This window comes from Callithrix jacchus, chromosome 1, assembly GCF_049354715.1.
Source record: "Callithrix jacchus isolate 240 chromosome 1, calJac240_pri, whole genome shotgun sequence".
Taxonomy (NCBI): Eukaryota; Metazoa; Chordata; class Mammalia; order Primates; family Cebidae; genus Callithrix; species Callithrix jacchus.
In genome coordinates this window covers 71,234,031-71,249,778 of record NC_133502.1, presented here as the reverse complement: position 1 = coordinate 71,249,778, position 15,748 = coordinate 71,234,031, and the positions used below count along the sequence as shown (strand labels likewise).

At 50.8% G+C, this 15,748-nt stretch overlaps 1 protein-coding gene across 5 annotated transcripts in view; it reads right to left on the bottom strand.

Annotated features, from left to right (window-relative positions):
• The window catches only part of PHF2 (PHD finger protein 2), a 101,653-nt gene extending 86,225 nt beyond the window's left edge, over positions 1 to 15,428 (bottom strand). The window contains exon 1 of one of the 5 annotated variants that reach the window (XM_035298984.3): positions 15,090 to 15,428. In XM_035298984.3, the coding sequence (XP_035154875.1) occupies positions 15,090 to 15,187 (98 nt within the window). In that variant the 5' untranslated portion in view covers positions 15,188 to 15,428. Of the gene's footprint in view, positions 1 to 10,400; positions 10,448 to 14,403; positions 14,694 to 14,839; positions 15,009 to 15,089 lie in introns of those variants that run through there. The other 4 variants (XM_035298988.3, XM_035298990.3, XM_078365063.1 and 1 more) reach the window with 4 other exon arrangements.
• Positions 15,429 to 15,748: the final 320 nt, after the last annotated feature.

Here is a 15,748-nt window from a genome sequence, read left to right as displayed (position 1 = left end):
ATAAAGGGATATTCAAATCTCAGCAGTGCTGCTCAAGTGTGCCAGAGTCATAGGACAAAGAAGAGTCAGAAGACACCACCACAACCAGAAGGGCTGAGGAGACCTGAGGACCAGCCCACGGCCTCCGGGGTGGTCCCAGCAGGGAAATTTGCCCCAGCAAGTCTGCAGTCTTGGTAATGGACATGGGCTCCTGCCATAGAGATGTAAGACGTGCACATTCAGGAACACTGGCTGGGGTATGCGGAGATGCTTAGTACCACATTTGTAACTTTTGTGTACATCTAAAATAATTCTAAAATTAAAAGTTTATGAGGAAAATAAAATAAATGAGACTTAAACTCACCACAGGAGTCAAACAAAGAGGGGTATTTAGGAAACAGTTGAGCTTTCCACCTCTGCAGATTGAGCATCCAGAAAGCACTCCTGGAGGTCTGTGGGGCTCCAACAGCTCTGGGGCAGGGGCCGGAGACAATGGAAGGGCCTGTTCCCCACCTATCAGAGCAGGGCGCCCTTCTTACATCTGACTTCTCAGGGAAAACCTGCTCTTCTGTCTTCATTAGAAAGCACTAGGGCTACTGACACAACTCTACAACTCTAGGGAAGAAAGGGCTTAAAAGTGAGTGAACTCAATAATTAGATAACTGCACAGTGAGGTATTCTTTTTCACCTTTAAGGTTGAACTGACAAAGATCAAAAGTTCAGAAAATGCCCAGCGTGTAGAGAAATCAATACAACCTATCTGATGATTTTTAAATCTGAAATGCAATATCCTTCAGCCCAGCAACTTTACTTCTTAGAATATATTCAGCAGATACACATGCAAACATGCACAAAAGCATACAGACCAGGATAGCCACGGAGCAATACCGCAGTGGCCTCAGATACAAAATGAGGTGCATGCCAACCATGGGAGGTGGGGAAGTGCAGGAGAAGCAGGTTTGCCGGAGCCCTGTCGGTCGAGAGTGAGGACCCAGGGTCACTGCAGAACCACATTCATAGTGCACCGCTGTTTGTGTGAGGAGAGGGAAACGGGGTGGCTGTGGAAACATGAGACAACTCTGCAGCTGGAATGGAGTTGGTTCCAGAGACAAGGACATGGAGAGGCACGCATTCCACTGCATTTCTTTCATACTCTCTCTCTCACTCTTTTTAAAATTTTTCTTACAATGTGATAATTTTGTTTGCGAAATAAATTCAATCAAAAAATCTATGAGAAAAAAAAATCCCTTGAAAAAGTGGGCAAAGGGTATGAACAGACACTTTTCAAAAGAAGACATTTATGCAGCCAACGAACATGAAAAAATGCTCATCATCACTGGTCATTAGAGAAATGCAAATCAAAACCACATTGAGATACCATCTCACGCCAGTTAGAATGGCGATCATTTAAAAATCTGGAGACAACAGATGCTGGAGAGAATGTGGAGAAATTGGAACACTTTTACACTGTTGGTGGGAGTTTAAATTAGTTCAACCATTGTGGATGACAGTGTGGCAATTCCTCAAGGATCTAGAACCAGAAATGCCATTTGACCCAGCAATCCCAGTACTGAGTATATACCCAAAGGATTATAAATCATTCTATTATAAAGACACATGCACACGTATGTTCACTGCAGTACTGTTTACAATAGCAAATACTTGGAACTAATCCAAAGCCCAACAAGGATAGATTGGTTAACGAAAATGTGGCACATATACACCATGGAATACTATGCAGCCATAAAAAAGGATGAGTTCATGTCCTTCATAGGGACATGGATGAATCTGGAAACCATCATTCTCAGAAAACTGACACAAGAACAGAAAACCAAACACCACATGTTCCCACTCATGAGTGGGTATTGAACAATGAGAACACATGGACTCAGGGAGGGGAGCAGCACACACTGGGGTCTTTTGGGGGATGGGGGACTAGCAGAATGATAGCAGCAGGTGAGGAGATTGGGGAGGGATAACATTAGGAGAAATACCTAATGTAGGTGAAGCGGGGAATGGAGGCAGAAAACCACCATGACTTGTGTATACCTATGTAACAATCCTTCAAGATCTGCACATGTACCCCAGAACTTAAAGTATAATAAAAAATACAGATAGATAGATACACATACACATATATAGTTGGCGAAATAAACATTTAGACAGGTAGGAAAACAGACGGAAGTTTTAAATTGTATTTTTAACAGTCATTCTAAAAGAATTATTTATCATTATATATTTGTATGACTGTTACAAGTTGAAATAAAAAACATGGAAGTATGCTTTTAATTGACCAGCATTATATAGAGAGAGTGAATTAAATAGTTTTATGCATATGAAGTCACTAACAATTTGAGCACAGAGTGTTCTACATTATCTATATTTACTTTTTAATTCTTTTAACAGCCCCATGAACTATCTACTGTTATTCTCATCATTCCCACCTGCCAAGTGAGGAAGCTGAGGTCTAGAGAAGCTCATCAGTTGGACTAAAGGCACACAGTCAGTAAGTGGTTGAGCCAAGGTTTGAACCCTGGCCCTCTGGTGTTACGCTTTCAACCAACTGCCCGTTACTGGTATCTTATTGTGATGATTTTGGAAAACACTACTTATTTATTTGAAATGTATTAATAATCTTTATTCATTTACAAGTTTAGTAAAGAAAAAATTACTATATATTCAAGCAAGATACATAATTTTCTCATTTATCATCTGCAGTTTCTGTTTCTCTATGCTTTGGAAAATGAAAAGCTGTAATATCAACAACAAAAATTAAATGAACAAATGCAGCTGATGTTTTAGCAAAATACATAAACATAAGAAGACAAGTGGGTCACTGAGTTCAATTTTCCAGGTAATAAAGGCACAATGCATTCAGCAGAAGATTCGGCATTTCTTGCCCTCAACCAGGTACAACTATGTCCCGCAGGAGGCAGTTGCCAATTTCTGGAGACACTTTGGGTTGTCACAACTGTGGGTGGGGGATGGGCAGCAAGGTGCTCCTGGCATCTGGTGGCTGGAGACCAGGACTCTACATCTGCAGTGCATGGAAAAGCCCCCACACAAAGAATTCTCCAGCCCAGATGTCAGCAGAGCAGAGGCTGAGAAACCCCGCCCACCATACACTGAGTTTCTCTAGACAGTGTCTGCTATGGGGCTAGTTTCAATTATTAGAAAGGTTTCCCTCAAACTGAACCCAAATTCTGCCTGCATAAAGCTTCCTGCTCCAAACTTTCACTGAGCACTTGGTTCCTTCCCAGCACTGTTCTTGGGACAGCTGTTTTGTAGAAGGAATTAGAGAAAGAGACATCTCAGGACATGACTAAGGCTCAGAGTCCCTAGACTTTGGGGACCCAGGGAAAGCAGCTTCACCTTCCTGTTGCCTCCAAGATTCTCCTCTTCTTCACTCAACGGAGTGAAGGATGGTCCTTCAAGTGGCCGAAGGGGACTTCCCTCAACATAAATACCATCAGATCACTCCTGGTATTGCCTTCAGGGCCACAAACAAAGATTTCATAAAGTGTTTTTTGTTTTCTTTTGTTTTGTTTTTTGAGACAGAGTCTCGCTCTGTTGCTCAGGCTGGAGTGCAGTGGTGTGGTCTTGGCACACTGCAAGCTCTGCCTCCTGGGTTCAAACAATGCTCCTGCCTCAGCCTCCCAAGCAGCTGGGATTACAGGTACCTGCCACCATACCAGGCTAATTTTTTATATTTTTAGAAAAGACATGGTTTCACCATGTTGGCCAGGCTGGTCTCGAACTCCTGACCTCATGATCCACCCACCTCGGCCTCCCAAAGTGCTGGGATTACGGGCATGAGCCACCACATCCAGCCCACAAAGTGTTTTTTGTAGGGGCAGGGAGTACGGGGACAATGGGGAGGGGGACCTCAGTAAGGCTGGGCTCATCCTCTGAGTTCCACAGACTCAGGCCACTCAGGTACAGGCTCCCTCCAGTTGTATGCCCTGTAACCTCAAAAGGGAGTTATTCTCGTTGCTGGCTTAACTTTGAGAAGGGCTGCGTCTGGCCTGAGGAATCATTTCTCACAGCCCCCAGGCTAGAATGGACCTCTCACTCTAACTGACTCCAGAGCTCACCTGGAGCTGCCCCCCTCTACTCCCCAGTCCCCTGGTCCCCAACACAACTCCACCAGCACAAAGACAAAACCGTCTTTATCCAGATGTACACCTGTGATAGGAAGTGTCACAGAGCCTGCCCAGAGCCACACAGCGCAGGACCCAGGCCCTGCCCCCAGAGCATCTGGTCAGGCACTCAGATAAACAGGTCCGCAGAGCTGTGGTTCTGCCCCCAGCTGCTGCTCAGAGACGGGGAGAGATGTGCAGTGGCTGCCCAGACCTGCAGACACATGACTGCCCAGGCACCCAGCCCACTGTCACGGGGGCCTCTAGGGAGGTGACTCTCTGCTTCTTGTTTATCTGCCCATCGCCACACATCCACCTCCTTCTCCAGGATCCAAGTCACTTGCCTACACAGTGAGCAGGTGGCACAGCCAGCCAATGGCAGGGTCAAGGGCTACCCAGCAGACAGGCGGCCCATGCTGCTAGAGAGGGGACCAATCTGTGAGGCCAATGGGCAGCTCCAGGGACAGATGGGCACTAGGTGATCCAGAGTGCTGGCTATACAGACACAGTCTGGGATCATCAGAGTTACATAACAACACTGTGCCTAGATAACCTCACCCAGGGCTCCTCCATCCCTCACCTGGAACTCCCCCATCATCCCTCACTTTGGCATCCTCCATCATCCCTCACCCAGGACTCCTCCATCATCCCTCACCCGGGGCTCCTCCATCCCTCACCTGGACATCCTCCATCATCCCTCACCTGGAACTCCCCCATCATCCCTCACCTGGGCATCCCCCATCATCCCTCATCCAAGGCTCCTCCACCATCCCTCACCTGGAAGTCTTCCATCATCCCTCACCTGGGGCTCCTCCATCATCCCTCACCCGGGGCTCCTCCATCCCTCCTCTGGGCATCCTCCATCATCCCTCACCCAGGGCTCCCCCATCCCTCACCTGGAACTCCCCCATCATCCCTCACCTGGGCATTCCCCATCATCCCTCACCCAGTGCTCCTCCATCATCCCTCACCTGGAAGTCTTCCATCATCCCTCACCTGGGCATCCTCCATCATCCCTCACCTGGGGCTCCTCCATCATCCCTTACTCCAGACTCCTACATCCACTCACCCAGGGCTTCTCTGTCCCTCACCTGGGTCTTCTCTGTTCCTCACCCAGGGCTCTGCCAGCCCCTTAATGGTCTCTGGCCTCTCTCCATCTTGCCCTATACTCCATGCCTCTCACAGAACTCTGAGAAAACTTTACAGACTGCAAACTAAAGAATGTTGTGTTTTGTCTTCCTGCACTGGGGCCAAAACATGAACTCCCACCCATGGCCTACAGGCCAAGGTGCCTCCCTAACCACATCTCCCCTCACTTGGGGGCCAGCCACATGCTGCCCCTCACCCCACACAGTGCAGTTTGTTGTCACCCCAATCTGCTGTGACACAGACTCATAGGCAGCTGGTGATGAGGGCCATGTCACTCCAACCCTGTCCTCCAGCACTAGCTGCAGAGGCCCTCCAGTCTTCCTCACTGCTGCCCACGCCAAGAACAGAGCCTGGCCCCTACATAATGCTTGGGAAACATCACCAGCTAGACAAACAGACTGATGAATATTCTTGCTGATGAACAAGGAGCCAAGCCCAGTCATGGCAAACCTCTTGACTCCTGGTGCAGCGCATGCAGGATGCCTAGGCCCTTTTGAGACTCAGGATTCCTCATGTGTGACACACAGAGTTGCCAAGCACAGCCAGGAGTGGCATTAAAGCCTCAGAAACTGTTCCCATCCGTCCCACACTTTGGCATGAAAGGAGTAGGAGCTGCTGGTCCTCCCCCAGCTGGCTTCTCCTGAGTAGCCCCTCCATCCAAAGCACACCAGAGAGCTGCTGCAAGGAACAAGGTGGCATCCAGAAGTGCCCAGTGCTGGGTGCAAACAGTGGAGGAAAACCCTCCCCGACTGAGCTACTTCTGCACACCTCTGCTATGTGCTGCTGGGCAGCAGTGGCCACAGTGCCTCCCATTTCCAGGGAGAGATTCCACAAGCACCATGAGCAACTAATCCTCATATTTGGCTGACTCCAGCAAGAGGAGGTTTAGTGAGATTCCATCCTGCTTCCTACTTGAGCCTGTGTGTGCTGCTTCATGTGGTGCCATGGGTTCTTCCCTCTCCCTGGGGTTCAGGGAGTCCTCTTAAAGCCCTGCCTCACCCCTCCCCCCGACAATGGGCATCTGGGAGGAAGACTAGCTAAGGCTGCAGTTTCTATACTGTTCCAGGATACCAAATGTCTCAGGATGCCAGGCCTCAGCCTCTCCTTCAGGGAAATGGGCCTGAACCCCTAAAGTCTGCACCATTGCTCCAGCAAAAGCAGGTCAGCACAGGAGTCTGGTGAGGTGGGACCAGGCAGGGAGGGCCTTGTGCCCCACTTGACGTTGCCTTCTCACTAGTCCTGGTGTTCCTGATAAGTGCTTCCTGACTACTCTTCCCACTGGCCCAATCCCGGAGATTCACAAACAGAATATGCCTTGATGGGGTTTTATAAGGGGAAGGGTAAAATAAGGGACAAAATCACAAAGCTACAAGAAAATTTTAGTGATCTAGAATTGTGGGGTGAAGGTAATGGGGTTGGGGTTCAGTGCCTGAATCTGGCAGCCCGAGGGGTGGGTGTATCAGTCCTCAGGTCAGATCCTGGTCCCAGAGCACTCTCCAAGGCCAATCAGATCCTCATGTTTATCTAATACTGGGCCTTGTGTCCAATCCATAGCAAGTCAGGGATAAGAATGAAAAAGGGCTTTACACATACTCTCCACCTGAGCAGAACCATCCACTCGATGCATGGAGATCAATGGGGCCATGTGCTACTCACACAGAGAGAGGCTGGCACTGCTCTATAGCTATGCTTGCTGTCCCCACTCTAGGAATACAGAACCTTGGCCTTGCCCCACCAAAGCATCCTCAGCAGTGAAGCAAGCAACCAAAAAGACTGCCCCGGGGGAGGATGACAGTCAGGAAAAGGAGATGGAGACCCACATGAGAGAACCCCATACACAGTATGAGAAAAGTCCTACACATGTACAGAAAATGCCTAGCTCAACATCTGATACAGAGGCTCAAAAATACAGTTAAAAAAGAAGATAGCAACCCTCCTTCACAGGTATGCAGGTACACACTGGGCACACAGCAGCACATGCATGAACACAGAGAGCATGGCAGGGGTGGGCAGCACCCTGCACATATACGGTTCTGGAAATTCAGTTACCACACATTAAAAGATGATTATAAAAAAAGATAAAAGAACCATCAATGAACAATCTAAAAAAGAAATTAAGAAAATAATACCACTTACCACGGTGTCTAAAAGAATAAAACAACTAGGAATCAATGTAACTGAGAAGGTGAAAGACTTGTAAACCAAAAATTATAAAATACTGCTGAAAGAAATTAAAGAAGACACAAATAAGTGGAGAGGTATCCCATGTTCATGGATCAAAAGACTTAATACTATTAAGAAGACAAAACAATCTGCAGACTAAACACAATCCCTATCAAAATTCCAACAGTGCTTTTTTTGCCAAAATGGAAAAGCCAATCCTCAAATTCATATGTAAAGCAAGGAACCCAAAATAGCCAAAACAATAGTGAAAAAGAATACAAAGTCAGAGGACTCATACTTTCTGCTTTCAAAACTTACTACAACTTTGCAGAAATCAAAGCAGTGTGGTATTGGCATAAGGAGACACATATAGACCAACGGAATAGAACTGAGAGTCCAGAAATAAACCCCTGTGTATACAATCAAATGATTTTTGGTCCAGGCACCAAGATCATTCAACAGAGAAAGAATGGTCATCAACAAATGATGCTGAGACAAATGGATATCCTGCTTCAAAAGAATAAAGTTAGACTCCTACCTTCCCTCATTACAAAAATAAACAGAAGATGGATCAAAACCCTAAGATAAGAGTTAAAATGATAAAAATCTTAAAGGAAATTACAGGAGTAAACCTGTATAACCCTGGATCTCGCAATGGAATCTCAGATATGGCATCAAAAGCACAAGCAACAAAAGAAAAAAGAGCTAAACTAGATTTCATCAAAGTTAAAAACTTTAGTGCATCAGCAGTCATTATCAGGAAAGTGAAATGACAACCCAGAGAATGGAAAAATATACTGCAAATCATATATCTGATAAGTACAGCATCTAGACTATATAAAGAACTCTTACACTTCGAGACAAGCAATCCGATTTAAAAGTGGGCAAAGGCCAAGAAGCATGTGAAAGCTGGTCAGTAGAGAAATGCAAGTCAAAAACATAAGGAAATACCATTTCATACCCATTAGGATGGCTTTAATTAAAAAAAAAAAAAAGGAAAACAAGTGTTGGCGAGGATGTGGAGAAATTGGAACACTGCTGAGGAGAATTTAAAATAATGCAGCTCCTGTTTGCCAGTTACTAAAAAGTTAAACATAGAATTACCATATGATCCAGCAATTCCATTCCTAAGTATATATCCAAAAGAACTGAAACAGGTGTTCAAACAAATATTTATACACAAATGTTTATAGCAGCACTATTTACAACAGCCATAGGTGGAAAAATCCCAAATACCCATACAGTGATGAATGGATAAACTGTGGTCTATCCATATAATGGAATATTATTCAGCCATAAAAATTAATGAAACACTGACACATGATACAGTGTGGATGAACCTGAAAAACATTGTGCTAAGCAAAAGAAGCCAGACACAAAAGGTAACATATTGCATGATTCTATTTATACTAAATAGTAAATATCCACAATAGACCACCAATAGAGTCAGAAAGCAGACAGCTAGTTGTCAGGGGCTAGTGGGAGGAGGAAAGAGCAGGGACTACTCAGTGGATACAGAGTATACTTTAGGAGTGATGAAGATGTTTGGGAACTAGATAAAGGCAGTGGTTGCTCCACCACCTTTGATGGCATTGTGATGGCACTAAATGCCACTCAACTTCACACTTTCAAATGGTTAATTTTATGTTATGTAAATTTCACTGCAATTTTTTTAAAAAGGTGAAAGGCTGGTTTCCCCATGTGCACATTTCTAGCTAAATAGTTTCAATAAAAGCAAACGTTCTGGTGATTAAGATGAGGCTCACAACAAATTGCTTCCTTCAAGACACACCACCTTCAGAAAGCTTCGACAGGGACAGATACCACAAAGATTTTTTAGTTCCTATGCTCTGAGATCCAAACCAGTCAGTGGCTAGAATTCTAAATATGTTCACATGTTTTTCTGTGGGTGACCCAGCAGTATGGTGGCAGGGAGAGTCCAGGAGAAAAGTAAACAGGTCCTGCACCCTAAAGAATAGAAGCCAAGTCCCATTCTGGAGCCCACAGCTAGGGCCGCCCAACTGCAACCGAACCAAAAAGCTGAGAATCAAGGTGTGCAGATGTTAGAGGACAGAGAAAGAGAGATGCAGAGGGAGGCACTACAGCGAGAGACCCTGAGAGGCACCCGGCATACTCAGACCCAGGAGGGAGCTGCTACAGTCAGCTGCTTGGACAGTGAAGCACCTCCCAACCTCTAGCTTAGTATGTGGCCTTCCTCTGTGACCACATTTCCGTCCATGTTACAGTGCCAAAACCATGGACACAAGCAATCATCAGCCCCATATTTGCTCAGGCCCTTGAGCCAGAATAACCTGAGCCAGGTGCCACCTCCTCACCTGCACCCTCTCGGAGGTGAGTGTGTCCACCTGCTGCGGCTCAGAATGCACCTGATGAAGCCAGAGACCTGCGTATGACAGAGCCCCTGCTGCTTCTGTGTCCATGCGGGTGACAGGGTGACCCACGCTATCTGCCTCTCACAGTCAACGTGGGAACCAAACATGATGAATGAAAAATAACCCCTATGGCATTAAACCTGACTAAATGTTAGCTTCCACAGCACAACCAGACCCATCTGTTCTTTAAAAAAACCAAGAGATTGACTTTGTTTTACCCACACCCTGAATTTCAAAAGTAATATTCTTCCAGAGAAGTGTGTCATGGAACACTATTTTCTGGTCCACACTTGCTCCCACCAGAAAAACTCACTCTTTTAGAAGAACCTGGCACATGTTGAGGTACTACAAGGATGGACAAAAGAGAGGGTGTCTGGGGGTGACAGGATCCACCCAAAACTCTGCCCAGATTTTAGGGCATCTGTGGCCACACCGAGCCCAAGCAGCCCCCAAACAAATGTGGGCTGCAGTCCAGAGGTTCACACCAAGCACACTTCCAGCCAAATATTAAGTATGTTTAATAATAGCAAACATTCTGACAATTGAGATGAAGCTCCTTGCTTCCTTCAAGACCTACCTCCTTTGGAAAGCATCCACAGACAGGGGCATCTACTTTACCCTCTAAAAGCTGGCCTGACATTGTTCCCACCTCCTCCAGAACTCTAAAAACTCACACAGGGGGAGAATTCCTTGCTTTCAAGTGATTAATCATTATTCCTACATCACAATGACGTCTCCCTGAGGAGGCCCCTTCCCCCAGTACTCCAGCCTGTGAGGCTCTAGGATTTAACTCTCAGCTCTGATCACCCAGATGTGACCCTTGGCGGGGCCTCCTTCCCTCTCGCGCACACACACTCCACTGGTCAACAACAGAGCTGGCCTGCAGGGCACAGCCACAGTGTTCCCAGGTAGCCCCTGGATGTGGCTCTGCCCAAGGAGCTTAAGGCTGGGTGGGTACAATGAGAGCCCAGAAAGGCCATCCCAAAGGAGCTGGACACAGAGACAGGAGCCTGAGGAGGAGGACAAGCCAAGCTCAGACAGACAGACGGACACACAGGTATTGGAGGGAGCTGCGCCACGCAATTTGTCCACTTTACCTTCTGAACACTTCCAGAATGTGACCCTTCTCCCCCCGCCCAGTCCCAATCCCCTCCCCCTGGGTACAAGCCCTGTTGCCTCTCACCTGCAGGACAGTCACCTCCTCACTGGCTCCCTGCCCCTAACTTCCACCCCCACCTGTCCCCAAAGCAACATGGGGAACCCTGTCAAAACCTCAGTCTACTCTGGCCCCTCCTCTGCTGAGACACTCTCCCTCCAGGGTGGCTGCCAGCTTTCTCAGAGGAGCTGCCTGGCTACCCCCTGGGCCCTCGCTGAACTCCACACAGAATACATGCCCAACAGATAGTCACTGAGGTATAAATGAAATGTCTGTCACTGAAGTGACCTGAAGAGCTTTCAGTTTCTTTCAAGTCAGTTTTACTGATTACACCTCCAAAAACCCTTCCAGTACAATAGAACAAGCAGCTGAAAGAGGGCCAGAAAGCTACGGGTTAAGGATGTTTAAAACTTTAACAGAAGCATTCTTACTTCCCAGGGATTGAAATTATTCAAAGCAAAGTTGGTGACAAAGTGAGATGCCAGGTCATCCCCCATATGGCTGCAGGCAGGGGTGGAGGGCATGGGGTCTGGTCTTCATTCTCCAGTTAGAAGACACAGGCACAAGGGACCACAGTGCATGGCCCGAGGGGCTTTGTGCAAGAGCAGGATCCCTAAGAGGAGAGGAGAGGTCTTCCTCAGTGCCTGTGCCAAGCCACACATCCTCACTAAATGAGGCATACAAGACACCTCCAAAGGCAACTGGCCTCCGCTACCTCCTGTCAGGTCCTGCCATAAAATCCATCCCTCCCAGGACAAAGCTCACATTCCGGGACAGCATCCCAGTCCGTGCCAGTGAAGAAGGGCTGGGCTGATGAGACTCTCCGGCCCCAGGAGTGATGAGCCAAGGTCAAGATGGGGCTGGAGGGGGAATCTTGCAAAGACTTGGTGAAAGGACAGCTCAAGTATGGCACACACATCCCAGCGACAGCAGGGAGCCTGAAAGGAGGGCCTGTTTCCCCCACCCCTACTCGACACTGCCCCTCCAGGGAATGCAGGATGCATGATCCCAAGGACAGAACACAACGCTCCTCCCTCCTCCATGGTGAACACTCTTCCCACCCAGGCCAGCGGGCAGTCCCACCAGCCACGGCTAGAACACTGGGAGGGGTGCTCAGAGTCCCTGAGGAGGGGCCCTCGAAGCAAGTTCTGGCCCCACAAATGGCCAAAGCTCTATCCCAAACAAGTTCTCGGCTGCTGCCAAAGCTGCCAACAGCAGCCACTGTGAGTGTGAGTGATCACTTAGAGACCCTCTCTCCAATTCTCCCCAAAACAGGGCTGGCTGGAGGAACGTGATGTGACCACAGGTGGGACAGAAAGGCTTTTTACTTTAACAGTTGTGTGTTTATTTTTATAGTTACTGTGTATGGTAAGTTACAATAATGTTCTATTTCAGGGAATGACATGAAGTTTCCTTTTAAAAGCAGTATTTTCGAGAGTAAGGAGACATAAGGATTAAATGCAAGGTGGGATCCAGGAACAGAAAAATGACATTAAGTGGGGGACACTGGTTAAATACATCGGAATAAAGTCTGTAGTTTAGTTAACAGCCCAGCACCAGTATTAACTCCACCGGTCCCATGGCTATGTAAGATGTTCACTGCAGGGAAAGCAGAGGGAAGGCTACAGGGAAACTGCCATTTTTGGAACTCTTTGCTAAGTCTAAAGTCCTCTCAAAATAAAAGGTTTAAAAGTATTCAAACTTTTAAAAAGTGAGTTAAAATGTTAAATGGAAATAAGTCACAGTACAGGTGGTAGGAAGATCAGGAAAGGACCACCGGGGCCACAGGAGACTATCTGGAGGTGGAGAAACACAGGGGTCTGGTCACACATGTTCGCTTGACTGATGAGAAAAGTGATGCTGAGAGACCAAGCGACTCGCCCAGGGCTGTGAGAGCTGTACCAACCCCACCAACCCCTGATGGCTGTCCCCTGCCCCCATCACACACCTGCCTAGAACCACAGGGGTGGGGGAGAAGGGACACCCAGAGGCTTTCTCCCCTTAGAGTTCACTGTGGCAAATGACCCTGCCTCTGCTTGATAAAATACAGGAGAAAATGACTTTCATGGCCGATGGGAAGCACAGTTCCTTTCAGATCCCACAGCCACCACAAATAGGTGAGAATAAATCTGTGCTGATCAACCGCCTGTATTAGATTCAATCAGAGACCCCAAATTAGAAAAAAGGAGATAAAGCCCCCCAAAATGTCCCTCTTTTTGGGATTTTTGCATGGGCCAATACAGCAAATGACATCAACCAGCTCTCAGGCCTGCTCTCAGCCCCTGTCGCCTGCCTGCCCCTCATTACTGGAGTTTTTCCCCTGGCCTCAAAATCTAGTTCAGAACTAACCTTCCCTTCCCAGAGGGTCCCCTGAGCAGTGAGACAAAGGTTTTCTCCATCCCTCTCACTCTCCCCAATCTGGGCCCCAAGTGTGGGCAGCAGCCAGGAGCTGACACAGGTGCCCAGAGGGTTCTGCAGGGGGGTGACTGCTCGCCAGGTCAGGGCCCCGGTGGGGATGGGGGAAAAGGGATAGGCCCCACCACTTTCAGACCCAACTGCTCAGCATCTTTGGATCTGAAGAGCCTTAGAGGTTCTCACCTACTTTGATCTGGCTGTGAACTTTTTCTTGCTGGCTGCCAGTTGGGGGTGTGCACGGCAGCCCTGTTCTGGGCAAAGCCTGGTGTTCCCACTCAGCCTCCCCTGCTCTGAGGGGCTTCTATAGCCCCGGGCATCCCAGGAAGGCAGCCCAGATTTCCGTGGGCATCCTCACCCCAGAGTCCCAGGCCCTTCTTACAGCATGAAGATGAGACTCAGGCCTGGGGCTGACAGACAGCAGGCCCTGTCACATCCCGGCCACCCGGGTCATCACATGCAAACTGGCAGGATGGGACTCGGGGCCACAACCCACTCTTAAGGGCCACTGACCAGCCTTGAAGACCCAGGCTTAAAACCAGCAGGAGAGTCTCCTCTCTGGAAGGAGAATCCCGGACCACCCACCACCACACACCCCTCTCTTCCCCCAGGCTGCTCCTGGTGGTTCGGGACTGGAGCCCCAGAGGGCATACAGCCCTGCCCAGCCCCGGTCCAAACACATCCCACAGGCAAAGTCAGATGCAAGAGAACCTGTTGGAGCAGTTTGGGCATGACTATCACCTCCTCTTCCTCCTCCTCCATTTACTTCTTGGTGGGAAGGGACCTATCCTAGGCACGGGGCCGGGTCATGGCCACCAGCAACGGCCAAGAGGACGGGGGTTTTCAGTGTCTCCAAGAGTACCTCCTTTCCCCATCCCCATCTTCCTTAGAGAGCATAAGATCATGTCAAAACCGGGGTGTTCCTGCCAGGAACGGAGAGGAGGGAAACGGGGAAAGCTGAAGGCCAGGGAGGAGACGGCAAACCCATAACAACCCCCTTTACCCAACTCACAGACACTATTCTGTCACCACACTCACGCCGGGACCCATAGGCCTGCCAGGTTCAGGTGCTCCGCAGGGGTCCGGGAGGGGTCCTGCCTTCCGGGACAAGGTCCGAGGGAGCTCGCAGGCCACGGCGGAGGGTGGGCGCGCCGGCTGCCACCTCGCCGAAGCCCCCACGGCTGTCCCAGCCCTGCCGGCGTCGTAGCCCGCCACTCGCGCCTCTCCCGGGACCCGCACCGGGCTGCGCGCCCGCTTCTCCCGGCCCGGCCAGCCCCAAGCCCGCGCGGGGAAAGTTCCTGCAACTTCGCAGGGGGGAGGCGGCGGGGGCTCCAGGCCCGGGCCTCCCTCCGGATGCCCGGCCTCTGCGGCCGCCGCGACCCCGCTGACAGGCGGCCCGGCCCGGGCCTGGAGCCCCAACTTCCCCGCGCCCCGAGCCCCAAGCCCACCTTCCGGCCCGCGGGCCTCGCTTTGTGCGCGGCGGCCAGGGGCGCCCAGCGCGGGCCCCGTGCTTGGCGCCCCCGCCCTGGGCACAAAAGGGCGCGCGGCCCGGCCCGGCCCAGCCCCGACCTGGGCGCCCGGAATGCGGCGGCGGCGGCCCGTCCCCGAGCCGAGCCTGCGGGCGCGCAGCCGAGGGCGCGGGGCTCGGTCGGGCGGGGTGGCCGGGCCGGCCGGGCCGAGCGGCCGCCGCGCGCTCACCTGCCGTGGAACCAGTCCTTGCAGGCGTCGCACTCGATCATGAAGCGGGTAACGTCGTAGGGGAGCCGGCAGACGCAGTACACGGGCACAGTCGCCATGTTGCCGCGCCGCGCCGCCGCTCGGCCCCGCCGCTGCGCTGCCCGGGTCGGTCCGGGCCGGGCCGGGGGCCGGGCCGCGCGGGGGCGGCGGGGGCGGCGGGGCGCAGGCGGCGCCGCGGCCCGGAGGGGACGGGGACGGGGGCGCACGACAGCCCCCGCGCGCGCTCCCGGCCGGGCGCGTCCACACAATGCCGGGCGCGCTGGCTGGAGGGGCCGCGCCGGGAGCCGCCCGCCGGCCCGCGGGGCTCAGGGCGCGAGTGTGCGCGGGAGACGGGCCGCGCGCGGGACACAAAAGGGAATGGACGCGCGGGGGCGGCGGGCGGGGAGCCGCGGCCCCACCGAAGGGACCCCCCGGCCGCCGAGCGGCCTCTACGTCAGCGCCCCGGGTGGCGCCGCCTCCGCCCGCCGGCCTGGGCCGCAGCTCCTGCCGCCGGGAAGGCGGGCTGGGGAACCCTGCGGGGGAGAAGGTGGGTCGGGGGACCCCACCAGGGGAAAAGGCGGGCGGAGTGACCCCGCCGGAGGAGATGGAGGGTGAGGGGACCCCGAAGGTGGAATATAGTC